Source organism: Notolepis coatsorum (assembly GCF_963971535.1).
Source record: "Notolepis coatsorum genome assembly, chromosome: 7".
NCBI lineage: Eukaryota > Metazoa > Chordata > Actinopteri > Aulopiformes > Paralepididae > Notolepis > Notolepis coatsorum.
Window position 1 is genome coordinate 148,898,251 of NC_140171.1, and position 27,904 is coordinate 148,926,154.

The 27,904-nt window shown below is 44.0% G+C and overlaps 1 protein-coding gene across 1 annotated transcript; it reads left to right on the forward strand.

The window, feature by feature from the left end:
- On the forward strand, positions 1-27,747 carry LOC311231802 (actin-binding protein WASF3-like; the record flags this gene model as incomplete). The annotated part of the gene is made up of 10 exons (XM_084318427.1): positions 1-133; positions 1,429-1,563; positions 4,387-4,540; positions 9,980-10,097; positions 11,776-11,820; positions 14,073-14,203; positions 17,862-18,170; positions 19,342-19,733; positions 25,250-25,468; positions 27,587-27,747. 10 exons carry the CDS (start codon positions 1-3, stop codon positions 27,745-27,747), a joined length of 1,797 nt encoding a protein of 598 aa, XP_084174553.1.
- Between the last annotated feature and the right edge of the window lie 157 nt (positions 27,748-27,904).

The window sequence follows — 27,904 nt, forward strand, 5'->3', positions numbered from 1 at the left end:
ATGCCGCTGGTCAAGCGCAGCATCGATCCCAGATACCTGTGTCGTGGCGCTCTGCCAAATGGAGTTGTGAGTGAGCTGGAGTGCGTCACCAACAGCACCCTGGCAGCTGTCATCAAGCAGCTGGGCGGACTCAGTGAGTGTGTGTGCGTGTGCGTGTGTGCAGTGTGCGAACCATACCATGATTTTCGGGGGAGCTCCCCCGAGCGTTTTCCTGGGTCTCGCGACTGCCGCAGCTCCGCCACTTCCTCGATGTTGATTGGTCGGTCGAAAAAAGTTACCTTGATGAGCGCGCTCCTCTCCAAACATTTTACTAGTTTAGTAGGGAGCACTCCGCCCAAAAACGCGAGGCACGGCGCTGGGAAAAGGAACGCGCCGGTCGCGTCTGTAGCATAGAAATGAATGACAGACAGGAGCTGACAACTCATAAAACGTCCCCGGTCGATGATACAAATTTACGTTTTTACATTTACAGTCATGCTTCAACGACACATCGTGATATCCAAAAATAAATAAAAGCACTACACCAACACTGCAAATGACAGTGAATAAATGAGAACTAAACCCAATCGTGTATTATTTACAGTGTGTGTGTGTGTGTGTGTGTGTGTGTGTGTGTGTGTGTGTGTGTGTGTATGTGTGTGTGCTCGCGCGCTGAGCCTGCCTCACAATATGGCATATTAATACAGTCTATTCCACTATACAGTAGCTATATCCGCGGTGGTTGGGTTACTTCTTATTTATTTAGTTTGCAGTGTGTGTGTAATGCTCACGATGCCTCATTGAGTCAGGACTATAAATGCAAAACGTAATTGTTAATGATACAAATATTGTCGTATTTATTATCATTATAATTATTTAATTCCGCGGATGTCTCTGGAATCAAAGTGACGGCAATCCCCAAGGACTTGTCCCAAAGAAAGCTGTTGAAAACACGGGCGCACACCGGTCTGTCTGACTTATGTCCGACTTACGACTGCCTTTTCGAGTCCATAAATCCCACAACGAATTTAAAATACGAAGCCATTCGAGAATGCCAAATAAGTTCGTAATTCGAGTTACGAAGGAATTCCTTGGTAATTTTCACGTATGTCCGTTCGAGAATGAGGACCAATGTTGGTGAATGAGGTCCATTCTTCTTAAAGGACCATACCTGTCTTTTTGACATGTGGATTCCAAGTCATTCTTCAGGACCAGACCAGTCTCTTTGACATGTGGGTTCCAAGTCATTCTTGCCATTCCACCCGTAAGCCCTTAGTTGCTATTTATCACTCTGCTCTTAGATGTATTACTGGTATGGTCCTTTTAAAATGTAGATTTTTTTGTAATTCATTTATTTCCATGTACTGTATGTCATTGGCGAGGGTATATTTGACCAGATTTTTCTTTTACCATATTTAAGTAACTGTTCTTACATATTTTGATCTCCAGGTCGCCACGCTGAGGACATCTTCGGCGAGCTCTTCATGGAGGCGAACAGCTTCTATCTGAGGATGAACAGCCTCCAAGATAGAGTTGATCTGCTCGCTGTTAAAGTCACTCAGCTGGACTCCACTGTGGAAGAGGGTAGGTAGACGGGGCATTAGCTAGTTAGTTCTTTTGTTATGTACACTTCCAGTTTGAAAGTTGTGAGTTGAGTTTCTGATAGCAGTCCACACCTGACCGGCTCCAGTAGGCTGCGCGTCCAGGGCTTGAAAGTGATGTCATCGTCCAATCCTTTTTTAACATTGAACTATTACGATTCTTGCTTTTCAGCCACAAAATAATTCCTGAACTAGTTAGGAACACATTTTTTATTTTTTTTATATTTAAAGTTTTTTATTTTTCACAAGCAAGACAATACATACATGACAAGACAAACTAAGACAAAAAAAAAAAAAAAAAAATTATAATAATAATAATAATAATAATAATAATAATAATAATAATAATAATAATAATAATAATAATAATAATAATAATAATAATAATAATAATAATAATAATAATAATAATAATAATAATAATAATAATAATAATAATAACAACAAGGGGGTGAGGGGGGGTGGGGGGGGGTTGCAGAGTGTTACAAAGGTTCAGTACACAAACATATTCCAGATAGTGATCTAATAAAGTTCAGGGGACCTTGAAGGCCATCATGAAGTCCTTGCGCCAGTTCTCCAAACTGAAGCAGTTCGGTTTGCGTGGAACACATTTTCTTGGTTAACCCTTTCACTACCACACTACCAAATGGTTAACCCTTTCACAACCACGCTACAGAAGGTGAACCATTTCACTACCACACTACAGACGGTTAACCGGTAGTGTGGTAGTGAAAGGTTAACCGTCTGTAGTGTGGTAGTGAAAGGGTTAACCGTCTGTAGTGTGGTAGTGAAAGGTTAACCGTCTGTAGTGTGGTAGTGAAAGGTTAACAGTCTGTAGTGTGGTAGTGAAAGGTTAACCGTCTATAGTGTGGTAGTGAAAGGGTTAACCGTCTGTAGTGTGGTAGTGAAAGGTTAACCGTCTGTAGTGTGGTAGTGAAAGGTTAACCGTCTGTAGTGTGGTAGTGAAAGGGTTAACCGTCTGTAGTGTGGTAGTGAAAGGTTAACCGTCTGTAGTGTGGTAGTGAAAGGGTTAACCGTCTGTAGTGTGGTAGTGAAAGGTTAACCGTCTGTAGTGTGGTAGTGAAAGGTTAACCGTCTGTAGTGTGGTAGTGAAAGGTTAACCGTCTGTAGTGTGGTAGTGAAAGGGTTAACCGTCTGTAGTGTGGTAGTGAAAGGTTAACCGTCTGTAGTGTGGTAGTGAAAGGTTAACCGTCTGTAGTGTGGTAGTGAAAGGGTTAACCGTCTGTAGTGTGGTAGTGAAAGGGTTAACCGTCTGTAGTGTGGTAGTGAAAGGTTAACCGTCTGTAGTGTGGTAGTGAAAGGGTTAACCGTCTGTAGTGTGGTAGTGAAAGGTTAACTGTGTGTAGTAATAATAATAATAATAATAATAATAATAATAATAATAATAATAATAATAATAATAATAATAATAATAATAATAATAATAATAATAATAATACATTTAATTTATAAAGCGCTTTTCAAGAACCCAAAGGCGCTGACAATGAGCAAAACAAATGAACAAAGAAACAAAGAACCACAGGGAATAAGCAACAGTATGAAGACGCAGGACATACAACCACGGATAACAAGTAACAGATACAGAGTCCAGTAGGCCCAGTCAGGGAAGTAAGGAAACCGAGGGGAGGGGAGGGGGGGGACAGGAGATGGAGAGAAAGTAGGGAAGGGGAAGGAGAGGTGGTAGGTTGGAGGAGGGTGGTTATGGGTAGGGAAGGTTGTATGCTTGGGAGAACAGGTAGGTTTTGAGTCTGGATTTAAAGGTGGGGAGTGAGGGAGAGTCTCGGACAGTCGTAGGGAGGGTGTTCCAAAGTCTGGTCCATTCCTCAGGCTGTCCACAGGAATTAGACTGGTCCATTGTTTGGTTGATGTGCTCTTGTCTGACCATGTTTGTATCGCGTATAGCGCGTTGTAACTGATATACACACGCAGACGTTCATTTTCCGTCACATTCCTAGTGAGTGGAGTTATTTACCACCTTTCTCTGTGTGCATCAGACTCCAGGGTCATGTGAAAGCACCTCCACAGTAAAGGCTTCATGGCTGTCTTTACTGGTATCACCTGATTGATTGATTGATTGATTGATTGATTGATTGATTGATTGATTGATTGATTGATTGATTGAAACCTTTATTAACAGATTACAGAATGGGTACAATACAGTACGGCTCAATACACATAATTGTTTAGAGGATGCAGACCAGAGAAAGTCTTTCGTCTTGTTTACACCAGGGTCCCCCATTTTCAATTCATCATGACATTTATGACACACACGACATACACGACATACAGATACAGTACTGTTACATCCAGATATTTATGACATACACCAGAGATTTATGACACCTCCTAGTAAAGGGTTCCTGGGCTGTCTTTACAGGTTCTGCCAGTGGTTGTGTGCCATGAATCTGTTCCTGCCCTACTTTCTGGTTGAAAAAAAAAAGGATAATAATTTTTCCAACCCATCGATTGGTCAGAAAAATGTACGACTGCCAGTAAAATGAGGTGAATTTCTCCAGACCTCTCATGGCAGAACCTGAGAGTTGGCCAGCAATAGCAACGCCTCCCCTATCCCCTAGCTAAGCATTCCGTCTATCTAAGCAAGTAGCTACTAGCTAGCTAGCTAACTAACTAACATCCCAGTTAATCAGTTAGTTTATAAATAATAATAATAATAATAATAATAATAATAATAATAATAATAATAATAATAATAATAATAATAATAATAATAATAATAATAATAATAATAATAATAATAATAATAAAAATAATATTTTCCCTCTAGTTTCTCTCCAGGATATAAATATGCGGAAGGCCTTCAGGAGCAGTACCATTCAGGACCAGCAGGTGGTGTCGCGGAGCTCCATCCTCAACCCGGTGATGGAGATGTACCAGCGTAGTGACAAACCTCCACCCTTGAACATCTTGACTCCCTACAGGTCAGGGCTGAACAGTCTTCCTTGGCATATTGAACATTATATATATAGGGGGGTGACGGTACACAGAAGCCACGGTTCGGTACGTACCTCGGTTTTGGCGTCACGGTTCGGTACAACAGGAAAAAAATATTCATGATTTTTTAAAGCTTCTATTGAAGTTTTCTAATGAAGCTTCGAATGTCTGTCGTCATATTTTATGACATAATCATAATAAAACAAATTAAATCCTCAAACAAAATCCTCAATTTGAATAAAGTGATTAATCTGATTACATTTGTATTTTTTATTTTATTAAATCAACTTTCTTTAATGAATATAACTCATCAGTTTCGTCCACATAAATAATCCAATAAGGGCACGGTTGGTACAGAAGTGATGGTGACGTCTTGATGGAGCGCCGAGCGCCAAGCGGATGCAGATAGGCTACATCTGTTATGGTTTGTAAACAACCCCAACAGCACGACACAGACAGGTAGTTCAGAGTTAGCCAAAAACGATGGCCGTATTTATTTCACAACAGAAATGGGCAACAATAAAGTAAATCCATCCGAGGAGAATCCTTTAGCCGAGTAGGGCGCTGCGGCTCTGCAGCTTGATAATCCTTTTAGCCGAGTAGGGCTCTGCGGCTCTGCAGCTGGATAATAATCTACTTGTGGAGAAAAAGAAAACGGAGAATGTCAGTAATAGAAACGTAGAAATCTACGAGGCAGAGTCTAGTAACAAAACAAAGTGACAATTCTTCAGTGTTAAGGAACACACAAAAACAGATGAAGGTATTGTCTTCAGTGTTAAGGAACACACAAAAACAGATGGAGGTATTGAGTCCAGGATAAAACAAGGATATTAGTTCATCAAAAATAGATATCCAAAAACTCACCAAGGGCAAAGTATAAATACGAGGCACGGGTCCACGGAGGCAGAGAGAGGAAACAGCAGCAATGTCCAAAGGTGTACCGGAGAAAACACACAAGAGGTACAAGCAGTAGCTGGTGGTGACCAAAACGACCCGACACTGAATGTTCAGCAAACCGTGTATAATCAATCAATCAATCAATCAATCAATCAAATTTATTTATATAGCACGTTTAAACATGACGCTTGTCAACCAAAGTGCTTCACATAGCTAAGCTAAGTACAAAGAAAAGTATAAAATAAACTGAAAAGATTTAATAAAATCAACGGATAGACAAAGGAAAAACAGAACAACACGTCAACAAGTACGGCAAGAGTCAAAGTGAGTCAGGGAAGGCCAGGCGATATAGGTGGGTTTTGAGTTTTGATTTAAAAGACTCGATGGAGGGGGCAGATTTAATGGACATGGGGATGCTGTTCCAGAGGTCAGGGGCTGCGACCGCAAAAGCACGTCCCCCCCTAGACTTGAAGTTAGACCTACGGGTGGTTAGGAGACCCTTATCAGCCGATCTGAGGGCCCTGGCGTTGGTATAGGGCAGTGGTTCCCAAACTGTGGTGCGCGCACCCCTTGTGGTGCGCGAGCGCCCTCTAGGTGGTGCGTGACATGAAAAGGCTAATGGTGGTAAATAAAAAAAATAAATAAAAAAGAATGTACAATACAATTTCATAAAAATCTTAGTCAAACCTTTAGTATTATGGATATTAAACATGCTGGCAGAGTACATGCATCCACGTTGTCGTGAACATTTTAATTAAATAAAGAAATTCCCTATCCATAGTTGCCGTGGGAAGAGATCAAATAAAAAATAAAATCTGTGCACAGAGACCAGCAAAAGAAATTCTAACAGAAACCCATTTGGGGGTGCGTCAGCTAGGTCGGGAGGTGACAGGGGGTGCACGGCCAAAAAAGTTTGGGAACCGCTGGTATAGGGGGTGAGGAGGTCTGCTAGTTAAGCAGGGGCCTTACCATTTAGGGCTTTATAAACCAATAAAAGGACCTTGAAGTCTATTCTAAAGCGCACCGGGAGGGAGGCAAGTACAGGGGTGATGTGGGCTCTCTTCCGGGTACCTGTGAGCAGTCTAGCGGCAGCGTTTTTGGGGAGTTGTAGACGGGCTATGGTGGATTTATTTAGCCCCAGGTACAGGGAGTTACAGTAGTCTAAGCGTGAGGATATGAAGGCGTGAATTACTCTTTCCAGGTCTGAGTATAAGAGGACTCCCGTCGAGCTGATTGGTAACTCCTCTCAGGTGCGTGATGGTAATTGGCACCTGGAAGCGCGCAGTACTGGGCCAGCCCTCACAACATCATTTATGATAAATGTTTTATAAATTATTTTATATACTATATACTATATACTATAATAGTATAATACTATAATATTAGTGTAGCCTGGGCGCTCTAGTAGCACACCATGTATCGCGCTGCGTCACGAAGCGGCCGACCCGGGTTCGATGCCCAGACCCGGCGTCCCTTGCCGAATGTCTCCCCCCCGCTCTGTCTCCCGCCCTTCCTCTCTCTCTCTCTCTACCGGACTGCCGGGTAGAACAAACAAATAAAAATCTACCAAAAACATAATAAAAAAAAAATTATATTAGTGTAGCCTAATCTTTATCTGCAACTGTGAAGAAAAACCCCATTGGTTTAAACAGATGGATAGACACATAAATTATATTTTAAAAACATTGATTTAGAATTTGAATGTCAAAGTTATGAATGAAGCTTCGAAGCTTTGAACTATTCGGTACAGCCCCATTTAAAATAATTATTATTATTAAATATAATAATTTTTTTTTTGATTATACTTAGTTCCACCTAGGCTTGCTGCGCTAGTCTGGCCTCTGCTTGAGCTGCCCTCTGCTCCTCGTAGAGCCTCTTGAGCTGCCCTCTGCTCCTCTTGAGCTGCCCTCTGCTCCTCTTGAGCTGCCCTCTGCTCCTCTTGAGCTGCCCTCTGCTCCTCTTGAGCTGCCCTCTGCTCCTCTTGAGCTGCCCTCTGCTCCTCGTAGAGCTGCCCTCTGCTCCTCTTGAGCTGCCCTCTGCTCCTCGTAGAGCCTCTTGAGCTGCCCTCTGCTCCTCGTAGAGCCTCTTGAGCTGCCCTCTGCTCCTCGTAGAGCCTCTTGAGCTGCCCTCTGCTCCTCGTAGAGCCTCTTGAGCTGCCCTCTGCTCCTCTAGAGCCTCTTGAGCTGCCCTCTGCTCCTCGTAGAGCCTCTTGAGCTGCCCTCTGCTCCTCGTAGAGCCTCTTGAGCTGCCCTCTGCTCCTCGTAGAGCCTCTTGAGCTGCCCTCTGCTCCTCTTGAGCTGCCCTCTGCTCCTCGTAGAGCCTCTTGAGCTGCCCTCTGCTCCTCGTAGAGCCTCTTGAGCTGCCCTCTGCTCCTCGTAGAGCCTCTTGAGCTGCCCTCTGCTCCTCGTAGAGCCTCTTGAGCTGCCCTCTGCTCCTCTAGAGCCTCTTGAGCTGCCCTCTGCTCCTCGTAGAGCCTCTTGAGCTGCCCTCTGCTCCTCGTAGAGCCTCTTGAGCTGCCCTCTGCCCCTCGTAGAGCCTCTTGAGCTGTCCTCTGCTCCTCGTAGAGCCTCTTGAGCTGCCCTCTGCTCCTCTTGAGCCTCTTGAGCTGCCCTCTGCTCCTCGTAGAGCCTCTTGAGCTGCCCTCTGTTCCTCGTAGAGCCTCTTGAGCTGCCCTCTGCTCCTCGTAGAGCCTCTTGAGCAGGGGTCTCAAACTTGCGGCCCGCGGGCCAATTGCAGCCCGCTGGATGATATTTTGCCGCCCCCTACTTGACATCAAAGTTTAGTGTTAGTGCGGCCCGCGCGCAACTTTTTGCCGAGTCGTTGCACGAGTTGGAAGTTTAATTTATTTGATCACTTGTAGGCTACCATAGCGCAGGCTCATGACAGCAACGTTACGTTAGTGACTTGGTTGAAGCGTGATTCCGGAGTGATATCAAGTAAAGTGGAAGGAAAATATATCCTGTCACCCAGTGCGTATGGCAGGCATCCTCAAAATTATCCGCTATCTCCTCTGCAAGCACTGCTCCACTGTCTGTGTCTGTCTACTCTGGTCCAATCACATTCAGCGTCCCGTCAGCGTTCCCCCCCCCACCCACAGTCTGCGAATCAGAGGCAGAGTAGGGCGGGTCTTCACCGAATGCGTGTCATCTCTTTCAACGGTTCGCGTCAGAGCGAGAGTTGACAGCACATCTACTGGTAGTCTAATCTGCAGGTACTGTAGCTAGTAACCTCGTTCCCAGTTTTATCTCCGTGAGATAAATGTAGCTAGTAGCCTAGTTTCGCCAGCAGGCAGCTAGTAGAAAAATGTGGCATGTTCAAAGATGGCCAGTAAAACAAAAGTCGACAGTGAAAATCGCTGCAATTCAAAGGTGAATGGACTGAAAAATATGCGTGCATCCTCCCAGCACCAAACCAATGTGCCTAATATGCCAAGAAACGGTAGCTCTTGTGAAGAGTGGAAATTTGAAACGCCACTACGAAACAAAACAGTTATTTTGATGCAACCTTTCCTCAAAATTCAGTGCTAAGAACCACAAATAAATGGAATGAAATCATCATATCAAGCTGCAAGCAGAATTATTGTTAAATCTATGTCACAACGAGAAAAAGCAACCAAGTCCTCACTCAGTGGCATGGGTTTTGGCTAAACACAAGAAGCCATTCTCTGATGCATACATAATAAAATAATGTATGACTGAAGTGATGGAGACCATGTTTGAAGGCAAACAAAAGCAAATCCCCCTCAGATCGCACAGCAACCAGAATAACTGAAATACTGGCTGGTGATTTAATTAAACAGCTTTGTGATAGAATAAAAAAAAATGCACATGCATTTCCATAGCTGTAGATGAGTCCACTGACACCACTGAGAAGCCTATGTTCTGAAGAACCGTTCATGTTCTGAAGAACTGTTCATGTTCTGAAATGCTATTGCTAAAGATTGAGAAGATTGGATCAGTTGTACTTTTTTTTTGGAATACTTGAAACCCCTTTTTTGTGGAATATTTGATGCGGCCCAGCCTCACCCAGACTCTACCTCCAGCGGCCCCCAGGTATTGAGTTTGAGACCCCTGCTCTTGAGCCTGCTCTCTGCTCCTCACCAGAGCCTGCCCGCCCAATATTCAGTCTTAACAACAGTAGACTATTCGAAAATGATTTTGGTCAGTCATGCACATCCCTAATTTGCAAACTTGTGGTTACATTTTTGTTTGTTATTGTTGGTAATACTTTAGCATGTTCCTTTCCCAATGGGTCATAATATACAGTATACATAGTGTGTTATTGTATATGGCTCCACCTGGTGCTGCAACGTTTCCGATAGCATAATGTATTTCTTGAAGTGTTATGGACACAAATAAATTATTCATTGTGTGTGTGTGTGTGTGTGTGTGTGTGTGTGTGTGTGTGTGTGTGTGTGTGTGTGTGTGTGTGTGTGTGTGTGTGTGTGTGTGTATGTGTATGTGTGTATGTGTGTGTGTGTGTGTGTGTGTGTGTGTGTGTGTGTGTGTGTGTGTGTGTGCGCGTGCCAGAGATGACAAGAAGGATGGCCTCAAGTTCTACACGGACTCATCCTATTTCTTCATCCTGTGGAAGGAGAAGATGCTGCAGGCCACAGAAAACAAACGCAAGGAGAAGAGGAGGCAGAAGGTATCTATCTATCTATCTATCTATCTATCTATCTATCTATCTATCTATCTATCTATCTATCTATCTATCTATCTATCTATCTATCTATCTATCTATTTATCGGGAATTTATAGTAAGGTCAGGACTTCGGTTTAAAGATACTACTACAAGGTGAATTTTCAACAAAATATATCATTGTCAGATTGGTTGTGATACCTTGGTGTAATTACAGTAAGCAAATGAGACCATTGCCAAAACAATAGCCTAATTGTCATTTAAGAAAACATTTCCCATAAACCCCATAATCTCCTGTTGCAAGGATATTTTGCCATTTGTTCACGCCCCCTGGCATGGGAGTTATTTTGATGACTAGAGGAGAGGGTGAACAGCCCGTGAACGTGGAGTTATTTTCTGTTGATAGAGCACATTTGGTGTCCGACCTGAACCACAGAATATCAATATAAAATAGGGGATATTAACACTTTGAGTGCCACGAACGAGAATTCTCGTTATTTCATGCCCCGTTTGAGTGCCACGGAGCGAGAAATCTCGTTTTTAATCGTTTTTTTTTTTTTTTTATTAGCGATTTCCATTCATATTTCATCAATCTAGCCTCCCGTTACCACTGGAACTCTCTCTGAGCTCCATTGGGAAAATATCGCCCCCTATCGTCTCTCCCTGTGGTACTGCACCCCATTGGATTAGACTGAATGAAAAGCATGGGGGGGGGGATCCTGCTTCCTCATTTGACTTCTCAGACAAGTCACCCGAGACGATCGGATTCATTGTGGAGCCTCAGAACAGCGTGGAATCGGTGTTTCGACCACCCAGCGTTGGATCAATAAACGCGATCGATATTTGGAATGGCGATCAGGAATTGGAATAATCTTTTTGGAGAACATCTGATCTGAGGTAAGGAATCTATTTGACCAGTTTTAGGATAATCAGAGCTTTTTTCACAGAGATATCAACGTGGGCCCTGTGTGTGTGAGTGTGGCTGTGAGTGTGTGTGTGCGATCAGGAAATAAGAGATTCGATTTTTCAGCCCGCTTCTATAGTGTGCATAAGTACACATATACTATCGATAATCTAGCGTTTATTTGAAAACTATTCATAAATAGGCCGAAAAATTACAACGTGTTTTGTGTATTACAGTAAAGGGCGTTTATCACAGAATATTCTGAAATCTTCTGGAAGTTTCAAGAAACAAGCATTTTTCAAAATGGTATAAAACGGATATGAACCGATTAAAAAACAATCCGTTTCGACAATGTTGACTGCAAACAAGTCTTTGATAAGCGACGGCCAGATTAGACACATAGCCATAATTTAAGATGTAGTTTATGCGTTCGCAAATATGAGAGCGCTATCATTGAAGTGGGTGGTGGCACGCAACAAGGTTTTGAGACGGGGAGGCGTGGCATCCAAAGTGTTAATGAACTCGTGGCTGGTTAATTGTCTTTCAGCCTCTATCGATCTCAACATGTTTCTGCAGTAATCCTGCCACGGTATGAACATTGAATTTAAAATGATATATTAATGTCAAAGTCCTCCTAGTAGTGCTTTTAACATCTCATCCAAAGAACGGAGTATTTGTCTACTTGTACTTTCCATTCTGTGTCGTTTCTCAAGCATGTGTATGTGTTTGTGTGTATCTGCACACGTGTGTTTGTGTGTATGTGCACACGTGTGTTTCTAGGAACAGAAAAACGTGGAAGAGTCCTCGGGACGTGATGTGAAAAAGGTGTGTTAAGCTCTTTCTTCTTCTATTGTCCACCCAGCCAACCCCCCCCCCCCCCCCCCCTCTTTTATCTGATTACAGTTTTAAACACTTGAACCAGGTAAGGTCTAATCTGATTAATATATATATATGGGATATATACATACAAATATGTAAAAATGAAGGCTGTCAAAGTTAACGCAGTATCTATTAACGCCACTATTTTTTTTAACTCATGATTAACTTTTACGTTTTTTTTTTACTAGACTTCACTCAGGTGTATTATTGATGCTCTCATTGATACCATGTTTGTTTCTGAAGTGTGTGTGTGTGTGTGTGTGTGTGTGTGTGTGTGTGTGTGTGTGTGTGTGTGTGTGTGTGTGTGTGTGTGTGTGTGTGTGTGTGTGTGTGTGTGTGTGTGTGTGTGTGTGTGTGTGTGTGTGTGTGTGTGTGTGTGTGTGTGTGTGTGTGTGTGTGTGTGTGTGAGATATATATAGAGAGAGGGGGGTGAGAGAGATGAGGAAGGGGCAAGAGAGAAAGAGAGCTGGGAGAGTGTGTGTGTGAGAGAGAGAGAGAGGGGGGGGGTGTGATTACTCAGCCCTTGTGTGGGTGAATGTAACAAGTTCCTAACGTTTTCTTTCCCCTATTATTTCATGCACACTTTATTCATTGTTTTAAATTATTATTTTCTTTTAAGTTATTTTGTGCATCACTCTGTTTTGAATTTGATGCAAATTTGCAATGCATGAGGGTCATCCTTTTGTGTTAAATGGCTGCATAAAGCAAGCATTTGTTGACTCTCATGTTGATAAGAGTATTAAAACTTGGAACTTGAAAAATATCCATTTAAGGTAGAAAAATATGTGATTAATTTGCGATTGGCCAATCATGGACAATCATGCGATTAATCGAGTTAAATATTTTAATCAATTGACAGCACTAGTAAAAATATGTTTCTTATTAAATATCTGTACTGCATGCAATACATATTGCATATATATATACAATATACCTTCTATTTCACTTCATCAGTAAGAGAGTCTGCCCTAGTCATGGTAATCAACTGATTACTGGCAATTGTGTTACTAGGAAACGTACATTTTCAATGACTATCCATTTGTTGGACAGACAGAGTTGATGTTATGTTCTAATTTAAAAATAAACCAACGGACAGTAATACCTTCCGTACATTTTCTATCCATTCATTGGCGGATGGATCAGTGATGGACTGGTCCTCCTCTTCAGTCGAGCTGCTGTGGGGTGTCGTGAATATATCTCACGGGTCGAACAAACCTCAACGTTATTGCCATCAAATAGAACTTAGTTTGTTTCTTGTGGTAAAGTGTTTCTTTACTTTTCTGTGAACGTCTAGGAAAAGGCTGCAACAAAAACAAGGTTATGTGCATGCATACAAGTAATTATTATAATGTTTTTTATAAATTACAATAGCAATAGTATACAAGGAAAATTACAATAAATAAGGGAGAGAGAAGGAAAGAAAGGGAGAAAGGGAGAGTGAGAACCAGAGGGAGAGAGAGAGAAGAAAGGGGGAGAAGGAGGGAGGTAGGTGAGGGGGCCTAGGGGGAAGAGAGAGGAGTCTGAGGGCTATGCGTGCGATCGGGAGGCGGTCAGCAGGTGCAACAGTCGGTTATGATCTGTTGCAGATTTAGTTTAAAAGCAGCGAGCGGGACGTGAGGACAGTGAGTTTAAGGGTGTTTTGTAAGGTGTTCCAGTCAGACGCAGCGGCAAATCGGAAGGCGTTGCGGCCAGAAACCGCAGACTAGGGCTGTCCCCGACTAAGGATTTGGATGGTCGACTATGATTGGCCAAAATTTGGTCGACAAAAAAAGAAAAAAAAAAGTATAATATTTTTAATATATATTTTTTTTAATGTTTTTTTTTGTTTGTATCATTCCATTTGGGCTGTGGGGGGTGCTTAATGTCTGAAGGAGTCGACTGAAGGCTTCTTGTCCTCTGCAAAAGCATGCAATTGGTCCACTGATGGATACATCTTGATATTAGTCTAGTCTAGTGTGTTCATTAGAGGGTGAAATCCTCTTTCAGTGCCTCTGTGCCTGTTTTCTTAGGCAGTTAGCCTCTGGTATGCGTGCCATTAGCGTTAGCCACGCTTCTAGGCCTCTTTTCTTAATATTTTTTTGTATTCGACTAAGAGGTTGGCTGGTCGACTACGGCTCCTTTCGACCGATTAGTCGACTAATCGACTAATAGGGGTCAGCCCTACCGCAGACTAACGTCATCCTCTCGTCCCTCTGAAGGTGCGTAAGGCGCGCAACCGCCGCCAGGAGTGGAACCTGATGGCGTACGACAAGGAGTTCCGGCCAGACGCTCGGCTCACCCCCTCCCCGTTCCACGGGACGTCCTCCGACGGCTCGCTGTCTCCAGACAGGTGGGCACACACAGACACAGGCCCGGCTCAGCAGGTGGGCACACACACAGACACACAGGCCCGGCTCAGCAGGTGGGCACACACACAGACACACAGGCCCGGCTCAGCAGGTGGGCACACACACAGACACAGGCCCGGCTGAGCAGGTGGGCACACACAGACACACAGGCCCGGCTCAGCAGGTGGGCACACACACAGACACAGGCCCGGCTCAGCAGGTGGGCACACACAGACACACAGGCCCGGCTCAGCAGGTGGGCACACAGACACACAGGCCCGGCTCAGCAGGTAGAGCAGTCGTCTGGTAATCCGGAGGTTCCCGGGTTCGATTCCCGCTCCTCCCAAGCAGCGTGTCGAAGTGTCCTTGAGCAAGACACTTAACCTCTTCCACCCTGTGCGGTCCGTCGGCGGACCGCAAATGACATCACGTCGTAAATCAATCTCTCCAGACTGTTCGACAAAAGTAGCGTTTTATTTTTATAAACATCATAACCATGTCACAACAGCATTTATAATGTATATTATCAGCCTTACGTTAGTTTACCAATAGGTTAAAGTGTTATTAGATCGATTTTCATTTTCGTTTTGGTCTTGTATAGTTCGCGAAAGTCAACCATTTTGGACAATTTGAACGTCGGGAATTGTATATATATTTTTTTGTAGCTTTCGATGAGCGTTGGAATTCTTCCGAACGACACTTCCCAAAAGCCTCTATGGGGTTTCAAGCAAATTACTTCTGTATGAATTTTTTTAATATCTCTTATTATTCGGGATAATAAACCACACAACTTAATGTTATTGACATATATTGAAGCGCAGTTAGTTTCTCTTCCCTATTTATAGCATGTAGCAACATTTAGATTTTAAATTAGTTTCAAAATGGTTGCACCCTGATAAAAATAAAAAATCTACTGTACATACAGTAGATTTCATTATCTGTTCTTATGCACGCCTTGTGATACTAAATCCAAATTGAACTTGGGCATTTGAAATATAAGATTTGGCACAATCCATAAATGTGCGAATTGGCTATAATAAGGTCATTTATAAGTCTGCTATTTTATATTCTATAATAATATTTCAAATTGCATTGGTCCGGATGGGAGAATTCAGTACTGTATCTACAAAACCTTCTGTTTAATCATCTTCCCTTTATTAATTTCCTTAGATCTTTTGTACACATGATCTCAAGAAGGTACTGAACGAGATCAGTGGCAGTCTGGTCATTATTAGCATGGTGTTATTCACTGTCAAAGATGCAAAGAAAAATCATAATTCATATTCTCCTTTGTTTCATCTCAATTTAAGCAAGCCTAGTAATAGACACAATATTTCTGACACTGGGAATACATTCACTGAGGTCCATAGATGTCCCTAGATACCAAGAATATGCAAATGGGCCTTGTAGAAGTGGAGCAATATTCCATTTATTTAGATTCCGTGTATTTTAGGCGGATTTTCAGAAAATAGGGCTCCGGGCTTAAGAGGTTAATTGCTAATTGCTCCCGGTGTGCAGGTTGGCTGGTTGCCTCCGCCATCGGTGTGTGTGAATGGGGGGAAATATGTGGAACAAATTGTAAAGCACTTTGGCTAAAAGCGCTATATAAATGCAGCCATTTGCCATTTATTGCCATGTTTCGTATTTTGTTCAAACATACAAAACAACACAAAGGAAGAACAAATGACATAAACAAGCTGTGCCAAGTAGAGCCAAGGCCCAAGGCTTACTTCTCTACAACAGGCTGTGCCAAGTAGAGCCAAGGCCCAAGGCTTACTTCTCTACAACAAGCTGTGCCAAGTAGAGCCAAGGCCCAAGGCTTACTTCTCTACAACAAGCTGTGCCAAGTAGAGCCAAGGCCCAAGGCTTACTTCTCTACAACAAGCTGTGCCAAGTAGAGCCAAGGCCCAAGGCTTACTTCTCTAAACAAGCTGTGCCAAGTAGAGCCAAGGCCCAAGGCTTACTTCTCTAAACAAGCTGTGCCAAGTAGAGCCAAGGCCCAAGGCTTACTTCTCTACAACAAGCTGTGCCAAGTAGAGCCAAGGCCCAAGGCTTACTTCTCTAAACAAGCTGTGCCAAGTAGAGCCAAGGCCCAAGGCTTACTTCTCTACAACAAGCTGTGCCAAGTAGAGCCAAGGCCCAAGGCTTACTTCTCTACAACAGGCTGTGCCAAGTAGAGCCAAGGCCCAAGGCTTACTTCTCTACAACAAGCTGTGCCAAGTAGAGCCAAGGCCCAAGGCTTACTTCTCTACAACAGGGTGTGCCAAGTAGAGCCAAGGCCCAAGGCTTACTTCTCTACAACAGGCTGTGCCAAGTAGAGCCAAGGCCCAAGGCTTACTTCTCTAAACAAGCTGTGCCAAGTAGAGCCAAGGCCCAAGGCTTACTTCTCTAAACAAGCTGTGCCAAGTAGAGCCAAGGCCCAAGGCTTACTTCTCTAAACAAGCTGTAGTTTATCATCTTGATTCAAAAGACTGATTGGTCTGAATCCATCGCATTTCTTTCCATCTTTGCCTTCATCAGAGATTATAGATATAATGGCCTCCTTCCGAGATGGGGGCAGAACTCTTTTAGAGTGTCGTTGAAACTCACAGAGTTTGCTCTCTCATGTGGTTGAAACTAGGGATGTTCGGCTTTTTTACCGATATCCGATATACCGATATTGTCCAACTCTTAATTTCCTATACCGATATCAACCGATACCGATATATGCAGGGTTTCCCCCCCCCCAAAAAAACACATTATGCATACTTTTCACAATAAATAAAATAATAATTTGTTCTTACTTGCTTGCCTGGGTAAATAAAGGTTAAATAAATGTTAAAAAATATAAAAATACTTTTTTTTTTACCGATACCGATCATTTCCGATATTACATTTGAATGCCAATATCGGACATCCCTAGTTGAAACACAGAGTGAGGGTGTTACTCTCTCATGTGGTTGAAACACAGTTCAGTTCAGTTCAGAGTTTTATTTGCCACATGGAATCAATACAATCAGAGTTTCTTCATACACAATCATAAATACCATACCATGGGCAAAAGGAGCAGGAAGAAGAATAAATCTTATAGTTACCTGCCCCTTATTCCTAAACTAAACAAGTATTTACTTAATGGTCGGCGTACAACCTAATTTACACAAAATAATAATTTATACTATTATACAAGAAACACACAATCCACAGTTAAACAAGACAAATTTAAATAATAATAATAATAATAATAATAATAATAATAATAATAATAATAATAATAATAATAATAATAATAATAATAATAATAATAATAATAATAATAATAATAATAATAATAATAATAATAATAATAATAATAATAATAATAATAATAATAATAATAATAATAATAATAATAATAAAAAATAAAAAATTAATAAAATATCTCACTATTCAGATCACATTTGATTTTCATACTGACTAAATATATATATATATATATATATTTTTAATTGATAAACACTATTACATCCCTTAAGCTCGCTATGGAGAGAATTCCACAACTTTACACCACACAGGGTGTTACTCTCTCATGTGGTTGAAACATGTGGTGCCAAGGGCTCGGTGCGGGGGGTGAGAACCCTAAGGTTTGATGTCACTACCTCGTGTCTCACCTCTTTGTACTCATCTCCCTCTCTTGTCCCGTAGGTCAGGAATGTGTGACGACCCCTCGTTCCTCGCCAGCCCCCACCGTGACGTGCAGGGATACGACGACGACAGGCCAGATCACGTGACCACCACCGCCGCCGCGGAGAGCGGCCCCGGTCAGACGCAGTCGCTAGACCGCGCCTACCGCCCCCCCCAGCCGGCCCCTGCAACCACGGCAACCGGCAGGCAGCGTTCACTGGGCCGTATGCAACCGCATCACCACGCATCACAGCCCGCCCCCGCGCCACACGCCGCCAACGCGGCGGCGCTGAACGGAACGCGTGCCGACGCCGCGGCAATGGAGACCAAGTACATAATATGCATTCAAACACGCGTAGTAGGGATGAGTTAGAATGTTCTAATTGTCTAATAGTCGTGCCACAGTCTCCACATTCGATTTTCATTTTCATGTCAGAGTCGGAAAAAATATATATATATAATTATTAATTTATTTATTTAAATTTTTATTCCAAAAAATTAAGTGAAGCAAACCATTATTATTTAATACATTTTTATATTTAGAGGCAGCCTGATTTTCATAGCCTAATTGATCTAAAAGATGCACATGCTACTGTTTCTGTTTGTTTATTAAAACCGGTTGATGGGCCAATGCAATGCTGTTATTATTATAGGCTACGATGGTGAATGGTGTCATTTTGATTTATTGTCGGTCAGCTGAGCCGATCAACGTTCTGAAGTATTATCTCAAGTGCCTATTTATGTGCAATACCCTTTGATTTTAATGATCCATTCTATTCAAAAGAATAACTGAATTGAACTGAAACAGAAAGTAACAATTTCGTGTATTTTTTTTTGTGGGGGGGGGGGGGGTATTACTGGGTGTCATCGTCACCCTCTCTCCCAGTTCATTGTCAGCAGCCCCAGGCGTTTATACATGATGACATCACCAGCTATAGCACTCTAGTCTTTGAACTTGGGAGGGAGTTGTTTGTGTTCACTAATGTTTTTGTCTTAGACAATAGGAATAACATAATTTATGCATAACGCACCTTATGTGATTGTGAATACTGTATACGTCATCAGATCATATATTTAGCATTTAGCATTTTAGTATTTAGCATTTTTAGATTATATATTAGATTTAGATTATTGGATTATTAGATTATATATTGTATATATTTAGCATTTAGCACTTCAGCATTTACTTTTTTTTTTAGATTATATATTAGATTCGATTTAGATGATTGGATTATTAGATTATATATTGTAACAATTTATTGTAGGGCAAATATAACTGAGCCGGCATACATACCCTCATCTCGCACCTTGTTGCCCATATGCACATGTCCAGAGTTGATTATATTGATTTGTTATATTGTTTACACTGCTTTTTTACTACCTGTACCTCCCCTCCCCCCTCCCCCATGCTGCTATGATGCCTGAATTTACCCAAGGGGATCAATAAAGGAATATCTTATCTTATCTTATCTTAACCTCTACCTTTGTTCTTCTTCCCCAGTGACCACCAGATCCCCCCCGCCCCACCTCCCCCTCCCCCTCTCACGGCGTTGTCGACGGGACAGCCAGCGTTCCCTAACAGCTTCGTTCTGGCGGGCTCCGCAGCGCCAGCGTTCCCTAACAGCTTCGTTCTGGCGGGCTCCGCAGCGCCAGCGTTCCCTAACAGCTTCGTTCCTGCGGGCTCTGCAGCGCCAGCGTTCCCTAACAGCTTCGTTCCTGCGGGCTCTGCAGCACCAGCGTTCCCTAACAGCTTCGTTCTGGCGGGCTCCGCAGCGCCAGCGTTCCCTAACAGCTTCATTCCTGCGGGCTCTGCAGCGCCAGCGTTCCCTAACAGCTTCGTTCCTGCGGGCTCTGCAGCGCCAGCTTCAGGGGCTGTGGCCTCTGGTGCCCGAGGTATATCATCAACGACTGCTCTGTGCAATAGATACTGAAGCAGTCTTCTCTTTTGTTTCGATGCCATTCGGTCCTCCTGCTCTAGTCTACCCTACCGTTAAATATTGGTTTTCATAAATCAAATCAAATCCTATTCTGGAAGGCCATACGTTCAATCTCTGGGCAGGTAGTGGTCAACCCTCTCAGACTGTGGTTGGACTGGGCAGCTCCTAGTGGTCAACCCTGTCGGACTGTGGTTGGACTGGGCAGGTCCTAGTGGTCAACCCTGTCAGACTGTGGTTGGACTGGGCAGGTCCTAGTGGTCAACCCTGTCGGACTGGGCACAGGACCCCACCCCCCCCCCCCCCACCTACCGCCACAAGAACAACCACACCACAGTTGAACAACACTTTGAGCTAGACGACATAAATAAAATAACAAACACAAATGGACTTCACATATTTCACTTAAACATAAACAGCCTGAGACCCAAACTGGCTGAAATCAGACATTTGTTTTTAAACGGTGAGGCTAATATATTATGTTTCACAGAAACAAAACTAGACTCATCTGTTCAGGATCCAGAGATAGAAATCGAGGACTATTCAATAGTCAGGAGGGATAGAGACCAGTATGGAGGTGGCGTCTGTGTGTATATTCACAAAGATACCAAATTCAGCAACCGTACTGACCTTAACCATGACGAGATTGAAACTGTATGGATTGAAATCTTATTTGAAAGGGCAAAATCAGTACCAATAGGCACAATCTATAGACCGCCAGAACACAGTGGCTTCTATGACACACTCGATGGGTGTTTAGCTGGGGTGGAGGGCGTAGAAAAAATCCTTATTGGGGACTGGAACATGGACATGCTACGTAAAGCAGCACCCGTCTTCAAGGCCTTCAGTAGGCTTTGTGATCTGCACGGCCTCAGCCAGCTAATCACCCAACCCACAAGGGTATGTGAATCAACTCAGACTACCATTGACCTCATCCTGACCTCTGACAAGTCCAAGATCTCCAATAAAGGGGTTATAGCATGCAGGTTAAGTGATCATTATATGATATTCTGTACCCGCAAAAAGCTAAAGCAAAAGGCTGGCTGTCACAAAACAGTCACATCTAGAGACCTCAAAACCTACTCTAGCGAGGCCTTTAACCTTGAACTGGAGAGCCTGGACTGGTCAGATGAGCTCAATGGTACACTGGTTGAAGAAACCTGGCTTGGCTTCAAAACCAAATTCTCAACAATACTAAACAACATGGCCCCCCTAAGAACCACCAGGGTAAAAAATCGCGCTGAGCCGTGGATGCACACTGAAATACTGACCGCTATGAAAGCCAGAGACAAGAAATGCTCTGAGTTTCGTAAAAGTCAGTCAAAGCTTACCAAAAGCACAAGCAGTGAACTCCAAGCCCACGTGACTGAACTCAAACTAGAAAGAAACAGACTAAGAAATTACGTAAACTCCATGATAAAAACGGCAAAAAAAAATTCATCAATGACAAAACTGAGGAAAACTAAAATAAACCACGTGAACTTTGGAAATTACTCAATAATCAACTAGGCTGCAGTAAAAAACTTAAAACCAGGTTCTCAAACATAAACATAAAGACGGACAACACGCTCATCACAGACAAACTGGATGTAGCCAATTACTTAAACACTTTCTTCACAAACATAGCCACAACACTGGTAAACAAACTACCCTCCCACTCAGGGCAGTATGGGGTAGAACACATAGTAGCATACTACAAGAACCTAGGCGTCCACAAAGATGACTTCAAACTGGAAATGGTAACTACAGATGAGGTACTCAAAAAACTGAGCGCCCTCCAACCGAACAAGGCCACTGGCCATGACAACATCCCCTCCAAATTCCTCAGAGACTCAGCAGCCGCCATCACCCCAGTCATCACACACATAATAAACCTCTCCATAAAACAGGGACGCATCCCCAAGGACTTCAAAATTGCGAGAGTAACACCCCTGCACAAAAAGAGCAGCAAATTAGACCCAGGCAACTATCGCCCTGTTTCTATCCTTACATCCATCTCGAAAGTCATGGAAAAAATAGTATACGAACAGGTCGAAAAGTACCTCGTGGATAAAAATCTAATCTACGAATTCCAATCTGGCTTCAGAACATCCCACTCCACTGACACATGCCTTCTCTATTTGAACAACCACATCAAGCAAGAGGTGGACGCGGGCAAATACTGCGGCATGGTCATGCTGGACCTACAAAAGGCCTTCGACACTGTCAATCACACCATTCTGATTGACAAGCTAAAAGCAATTGGTTTTGATAGTTTATCAGTGAGCTGGATACAATCCTACCTGGAGGGGAGAGAACAGATGGTGGAGGTAAACGGTACCCTATCCCCCCCCCCTCACAGTGAACTGTGGTGTTCCACAAGGAAGCATACTAGGACCGCTACTGTTCCTAATTTATGCAAATGACATGTCGTCAGCTTGTGACTGCAACTTGTTCCTGTTTGCGGACGACTCAGCCCTGCTGGTCTCTGACAAGAACAAGTTACAGGTTGAAAAAACCCTCAGCTCGGAACTAGGCAAAATCTGCATATGGCTCGCCGACAACAAACTATCATTACACATGGGCAAAACAGAGTCCATTCTCTTCGGTTCAAATAACAAACTCAGCAAGACCGACGGCTTCTCAGTTACAGTGGGTGACAATATTGTCACAAGGAAAGATGAAATTACCTACCTGGGTTCCATCCTAGAGGCTAATCTTTCCTGTGACAAAATGGCATCCAATGTAATAAAAAAAGTCAACCAACAAACTCGATTCTTGTACCGGATCTCCTCTCTGGTAAACAAGAATACCCTGAAGACTCTGGCAGGAGCACTCATTCAAGGGTACTACGACTATGCGTGCACCTCATGGTACCAAAGCACCTCAAAGGCACTAAAAACCAAATTACAAACATCTCAAAACAAACTAGTCAGACTACTGCTTGACCTGACTCCTAGAACCCACCTCACCCCTGCCCACTTTGCCAACCTAGGATGGCTTAGAGTAGACGACAGAGTACAGCAACTTGCAATGGGCCTGGTCTACAAGATACACTACACGACCAAGGTACCCATGTACATGTCAAAATACTTCCCAAAGGTCAGTGAATACCACGATCACAACACCAGAGGGAGCTCCACAAATCATGTGAAACCCAGATTCGGCTCAAACAAGGGACTAAACATGTTTCGCAATTATGCCACATCAATGTGGAACGCCCTACCCAAAGCTGTAAAGGAATGTGAATCACTACCCACTTTCAAAAACACTCTCAAAGAACACCTACGGGAGACTGCAATTCGAAACTGGCCCCTACAAATGTCCTAACCCAGTTGTACAGTAAAGACCAAGTATGGCTTTGTCAGTATTCCAATGTACAGTGTCGTCGTCCCCCTACCCCCCCCCCCCCCCCCACCTCCAATGTACAGCCCCACCCAACCCCACCCCACCTACCCAACCTCCTCCAATGTACAGTTTCTATGTCAAATGTATATACACTCTTTTTCTGGATTTTTTTGTATCACAAACAGTACTGTATTTGCCAATTTGGTATGTCATAAATGTATAGATGTAGCAGTACTGTCTATCTGTATGTTGTGTGTGTCATATGATGAATTGAAAATGGGGGACCCTGATGTAAACAAGACGAAAGTCTTTCTCTGGTCTGCATCCCCTTAACAATTGTATGTATTGAGCTGTACTGTACTGTACCCATTCTGCAATCTGTTAATAAACTTTTCAATCAATCAATCAATCCTAGTGGTCAACCCTGTCGGACTGTGGTTGGACTGGGCAGCTCCTAGTGGTCAACCCTGTCAGACTGTGGTTGGACTGGGCAGCTCCTAGTGGTCAACCCTGTCGGACTGTGGTTGGACTGGGCAGCTCCTAGTGGTCAACCCTGTTGGACTGGGCAGGTCCTAGTGGTCAACCCTGTCGGACTGTGGTTGGACTGGGCTGCTCCTAGTGGTCAACCCTGTCGGACTGTGGTTGGACTGGGCAGCTCCTAGTGGTCAACCCTGTCGGACTGTGGTTGGACTGGGCAGCTCCTAGTGGTCAACCCTGTCGGACTGTGGTTGGACTGGGAAGCTCCTAGTGGTTAACCCTGTCAGACTGGGTTGGACTGGGCAGCTCCTAGTGGTCAACCCTGTCGGACTGTGGTTGGACTGGGCAGCTCCTAGTGGTCAACCCTCTCAGACTGTGGTTGGACTGGGCAGCTCCTAGTGGTCAACCCTAGGTCTGCATGTATGGAGCTGTGTGTGTGAAGCAGGGTGTTGCTGGAAAAAGAGCATCCATGCTCAGTGAATTTACACTGGGTACTGTTAAATAACATATTTCACAAAGCACAAATAATCTTGTTCCTATGAATAATTTCCGCCAGAAATGGGTAGATTTTCTATTTTTAGTAGGAGTCAGACATGGTGGAAGGAGTCAGACATAGTGGGAGGAGTCAGACATGGTGGAAGCAGTCAGACATGGTGGGAGGAGTCAGACATGGTGGGAGGAGTCAGACATAGTGGGAGTGGTCAGACATGGTGGGAGGGGTCAGCTGTGGTGGGAGGGGTCAGACATAAGTGGAAGGAGTCAGACATAGTGGGAGGAGTCAGACATGGTGGAAGGAGTCAGACATAGTGGGAGGAGTCAGACATGGTGGAAGGAGTCATACATGGTGGGAGGGGTCAGGCATGGTGGGAGGAGTCAGACATAGTGGGAGGAGTCAGACATGGTGGAAGGAGTCAGACATGGTGGGAGGAGTCGGACATAGTGGGAGGAGTCATACATGGTTGGAGGGGTCAGGCATGGTGGGAGGAGTCAGACATGGTGGGAGGGGGCGGATGTTGTGGGAGGAGTCAGATATGGTGGGAGGAGTCAGACATGGTGGGAGGGGTCAAACATGGTGGGAGGGATCAGACATGGTGGGAGGGATCAGACATGGTGGGAGGGATCACACATAGTGGGAGGGATCAGACATGGTGGGAGGGATCAGACATGGTGGGAGGGATCAGACATGGTGGGAGGGATCAGACATGGTGGGAGGGATCAGACATGGTGGGAGGGATCACACATAGTGGGAGGGATCAGACATGGTGGGAGGGATCAGACATGGTGGGAGGGTCAAGAGGAAGAGAGAGAGAGCTGTTCATCCACAGAATCACAGGGAGGAAGAGAGAGAGAGAGAGAGATGTTTCCATTGCATGCACTGGATTAAAACTGGTTTCCTCTTCAATCAAATCCTTTATTTAACCAGATAAGCATCATTGAGATTTAAATATCTTTAACTTTTTGAGTAGAGTGAATTTTAACAACTCCGTCCAAAATGACTGAATGCAGTCGTTGGTCCTCTGTGTGGGTATAGGCTGTGGTTCTGGTGCAGTTGACTAATGATCAGAATACCGCGTACACCTTGAAACCTCTCCTGCAGAACAGCTGGTCCAGTGAACTTCATCATGTGTTTTGCTATATTGTGATTGACACCTCTTCGCTCTCTGCCCCCAGCCGGAGCCCTGGCGACCATGTCCCGCCCCTACAGCCCCTCCCCTCCCCCACCTCCCCCCGCAGGCTACGTGCCCTCCCCCTCCCGCCCCGGTGCTGCCCCCCCTCCCCCCACAGCAGCCGCGGCTCCTCCGTTGCCCCTGGCAACAACAGACGCCAGGAAACCAGTGCCAGCTGTGATCAGCGGAGCCCGCAGTGACCTCCTGGCTGCCATACGCAGGGGTGAGTTATTACAGGGGTGAGTTATTACAGGGGTGAGTTATTACAGGGGTGAGTTATTACAGGGGTGAGTTATTACAGGGGTGAGTTAATACAGGGGTGAGTTATTACAGGGGTGAGTTATTACAGGGGTGAGTTAATACAGGGGTGAGTTAATACAGGGGTGAGTTAATACAGGGGTGAGTTATTACAGGGGTGAGTTATTACAGGGGTGAGTTAATACAGGGGTGAGTTAATACAGGGGTGAGTTAATACAGGGGTGAGTTATTACAGGGGTGAGTTATTACAGGGGTGAGTTATTACAGGGGTGAGTTAATACAGGGGTGAGTTATTACAGGGGTGAGTTATTACAGGGGTGAGTTATTACAGGGGTGAGTTATTACAGGGGTGAGTTATTACAGGGGTGAGTTATTACAGGGGTGAGTTATTACAGGGGTGAGTTAATACAGGGGTGAGTTAATACAGGGGTGAGTTAATACAAGGGTGAGTTAATACAGGGGTGAGTTATTATAGGGGTGAGTTATTACAGGGGTGAGTTATTACAGGGGTGAGTTATTACAGGGGTGAGTTATTACAGGGGTGAGTTATTACAGGGGTGAGTTATTACAGGGGTGAGTTATTACAGGGGTGAGTTAATACAGGGGTGAGTTAATACAGGGGTGAGTTAATACAAGGGTGAGTTAATACAGGGGTGAGTTAATACAGGGGTGAGTTATTACAGGGGTGAGTTATTACAGGGGTGAGTTATTACAGGGGTGAGTTATTACAGGGGTGAGTTAACCCTTTATCTGCCAGGGATTATTCTGATCTTATACCGTCCTCTGCCAGCTCTATTTGTCTATGGAGATGTTCACCTTCTTTGCAGCGCTATAACTTTTTAAATTGTATTGCTAAATTGACATTACTATGGCCCATTCAACATCAAGTATCTATCGTTTAGGATGTAGCAACGTTCTACTTTTTCATTCACACATTCATACTAAAATATGGTCTAAAGTATAAATATGTTTTTATCGTTTTCTGCAGCATTCCATAGAACGTGAGTTATAGCCACAAATACATATATTAGATCATCAAATGTAGTTTGATACCGATTGACATCAGATAAAAAATTTCAATTGTACAAGGTCCTAATCGTCATGCCTCATCATCTGCTGGTGACCGGAGGGGGGGGGGGGGGGGGTTTATAAGTCCGTGGCCGACGTTAAATGATTCATGTACTATGGGTGATATGTTGATCGGAGCAGTGTGTATGTTTAATAATAATCAAACACGCTGAAACTCACCGCGGCTTCCTCTGACCGTTGGGTGATCAGCGTGGAGCAGAAATATCGCTATTATGGGATGTTGTTATATGCGATCCATTTCCAGGTTGTATACTACTATATACGTCCAAATCATGTTGTTTATCGAGTTATTGGCAACGGATCGCTATCCAGTGTATCAAGCTGGAGTCCCGCTAACGATAGCGAGTGGCCGGACGAAATATGGGTGAGCACCACTTCCGGGATGGCGGTCTTGAACCGTTGGAGAGTTGAGAGGAGATCAACAGCAAGTCTCAAGTCTCAAGTCTCCGTGGGTGAAATATGATTGCCATGACAGATTTTTTAAATATTGATCTCAAAGACGCTGTACGACGTCATTGGCAGATTACGCATGGCGGAGAATGACGTGTTAAGTCGTCCTTGGCGATTAAAGGGTTAATACAGGGGTGAGTTAATACAGGGGTGAGTTAATACAGGGGTGAGTTATTACAGGGGTGAGTTATTACAGGGGTGAGTTAATACAGGGGTGAGTTAATACAGGGGTGAGTTATTACAGGGGTGAGTTATTACAGGGGTGAGTTATTACAGGGGTGAGTTAATACAGGGGTGAGTTAATACAGGGGTGAGTTATTACAGGGGTGAGTTTGGGTGAGTTAATACAGTAAACAATACAAAACAACTGACTTGTGTGTGTGTGTGTGTATGTGTATGTGTGTGCATGTGTGTGTGTGTGTGTGTGTGTGCGTGTGTGTGTGTGTGTATATGTGTATGTGTATGTGTATGTGTGTGTGTGTGTGCGTGTGCGTGTGTGTGTGTGTGTGTGTGTGTGTGTGTGTGTGTGTGTGTGTGTGTGCAGGTATCCAGCTGCGTCAGGTCCAGGAGCAGTGGGAGCAGGAGGAGCTGAAGAGACGGGAGCCGGCGGGAAACGACGTGGCCACCATCCTGTCGAGACGCATCGCCGTGGAGTACAGCGAGTCAGAGGACGACTCGGACCCCGAGGACGAGTGGTCCGACTGAAGAGGAGGGGGAGAGGAGGAGGAGAGAAGAGGAGGAAGGAGAGAAGAGGAGGAGAGAAGAGAAGAGGAGGAGAAGAGAAGAGGAGGAGAGGGGGAGAGGAGAGGAGAGGAGAAGAGGAGGAAGGAGAGGAGGAGAGGGGGAGAGGAGAGGAGAGGAG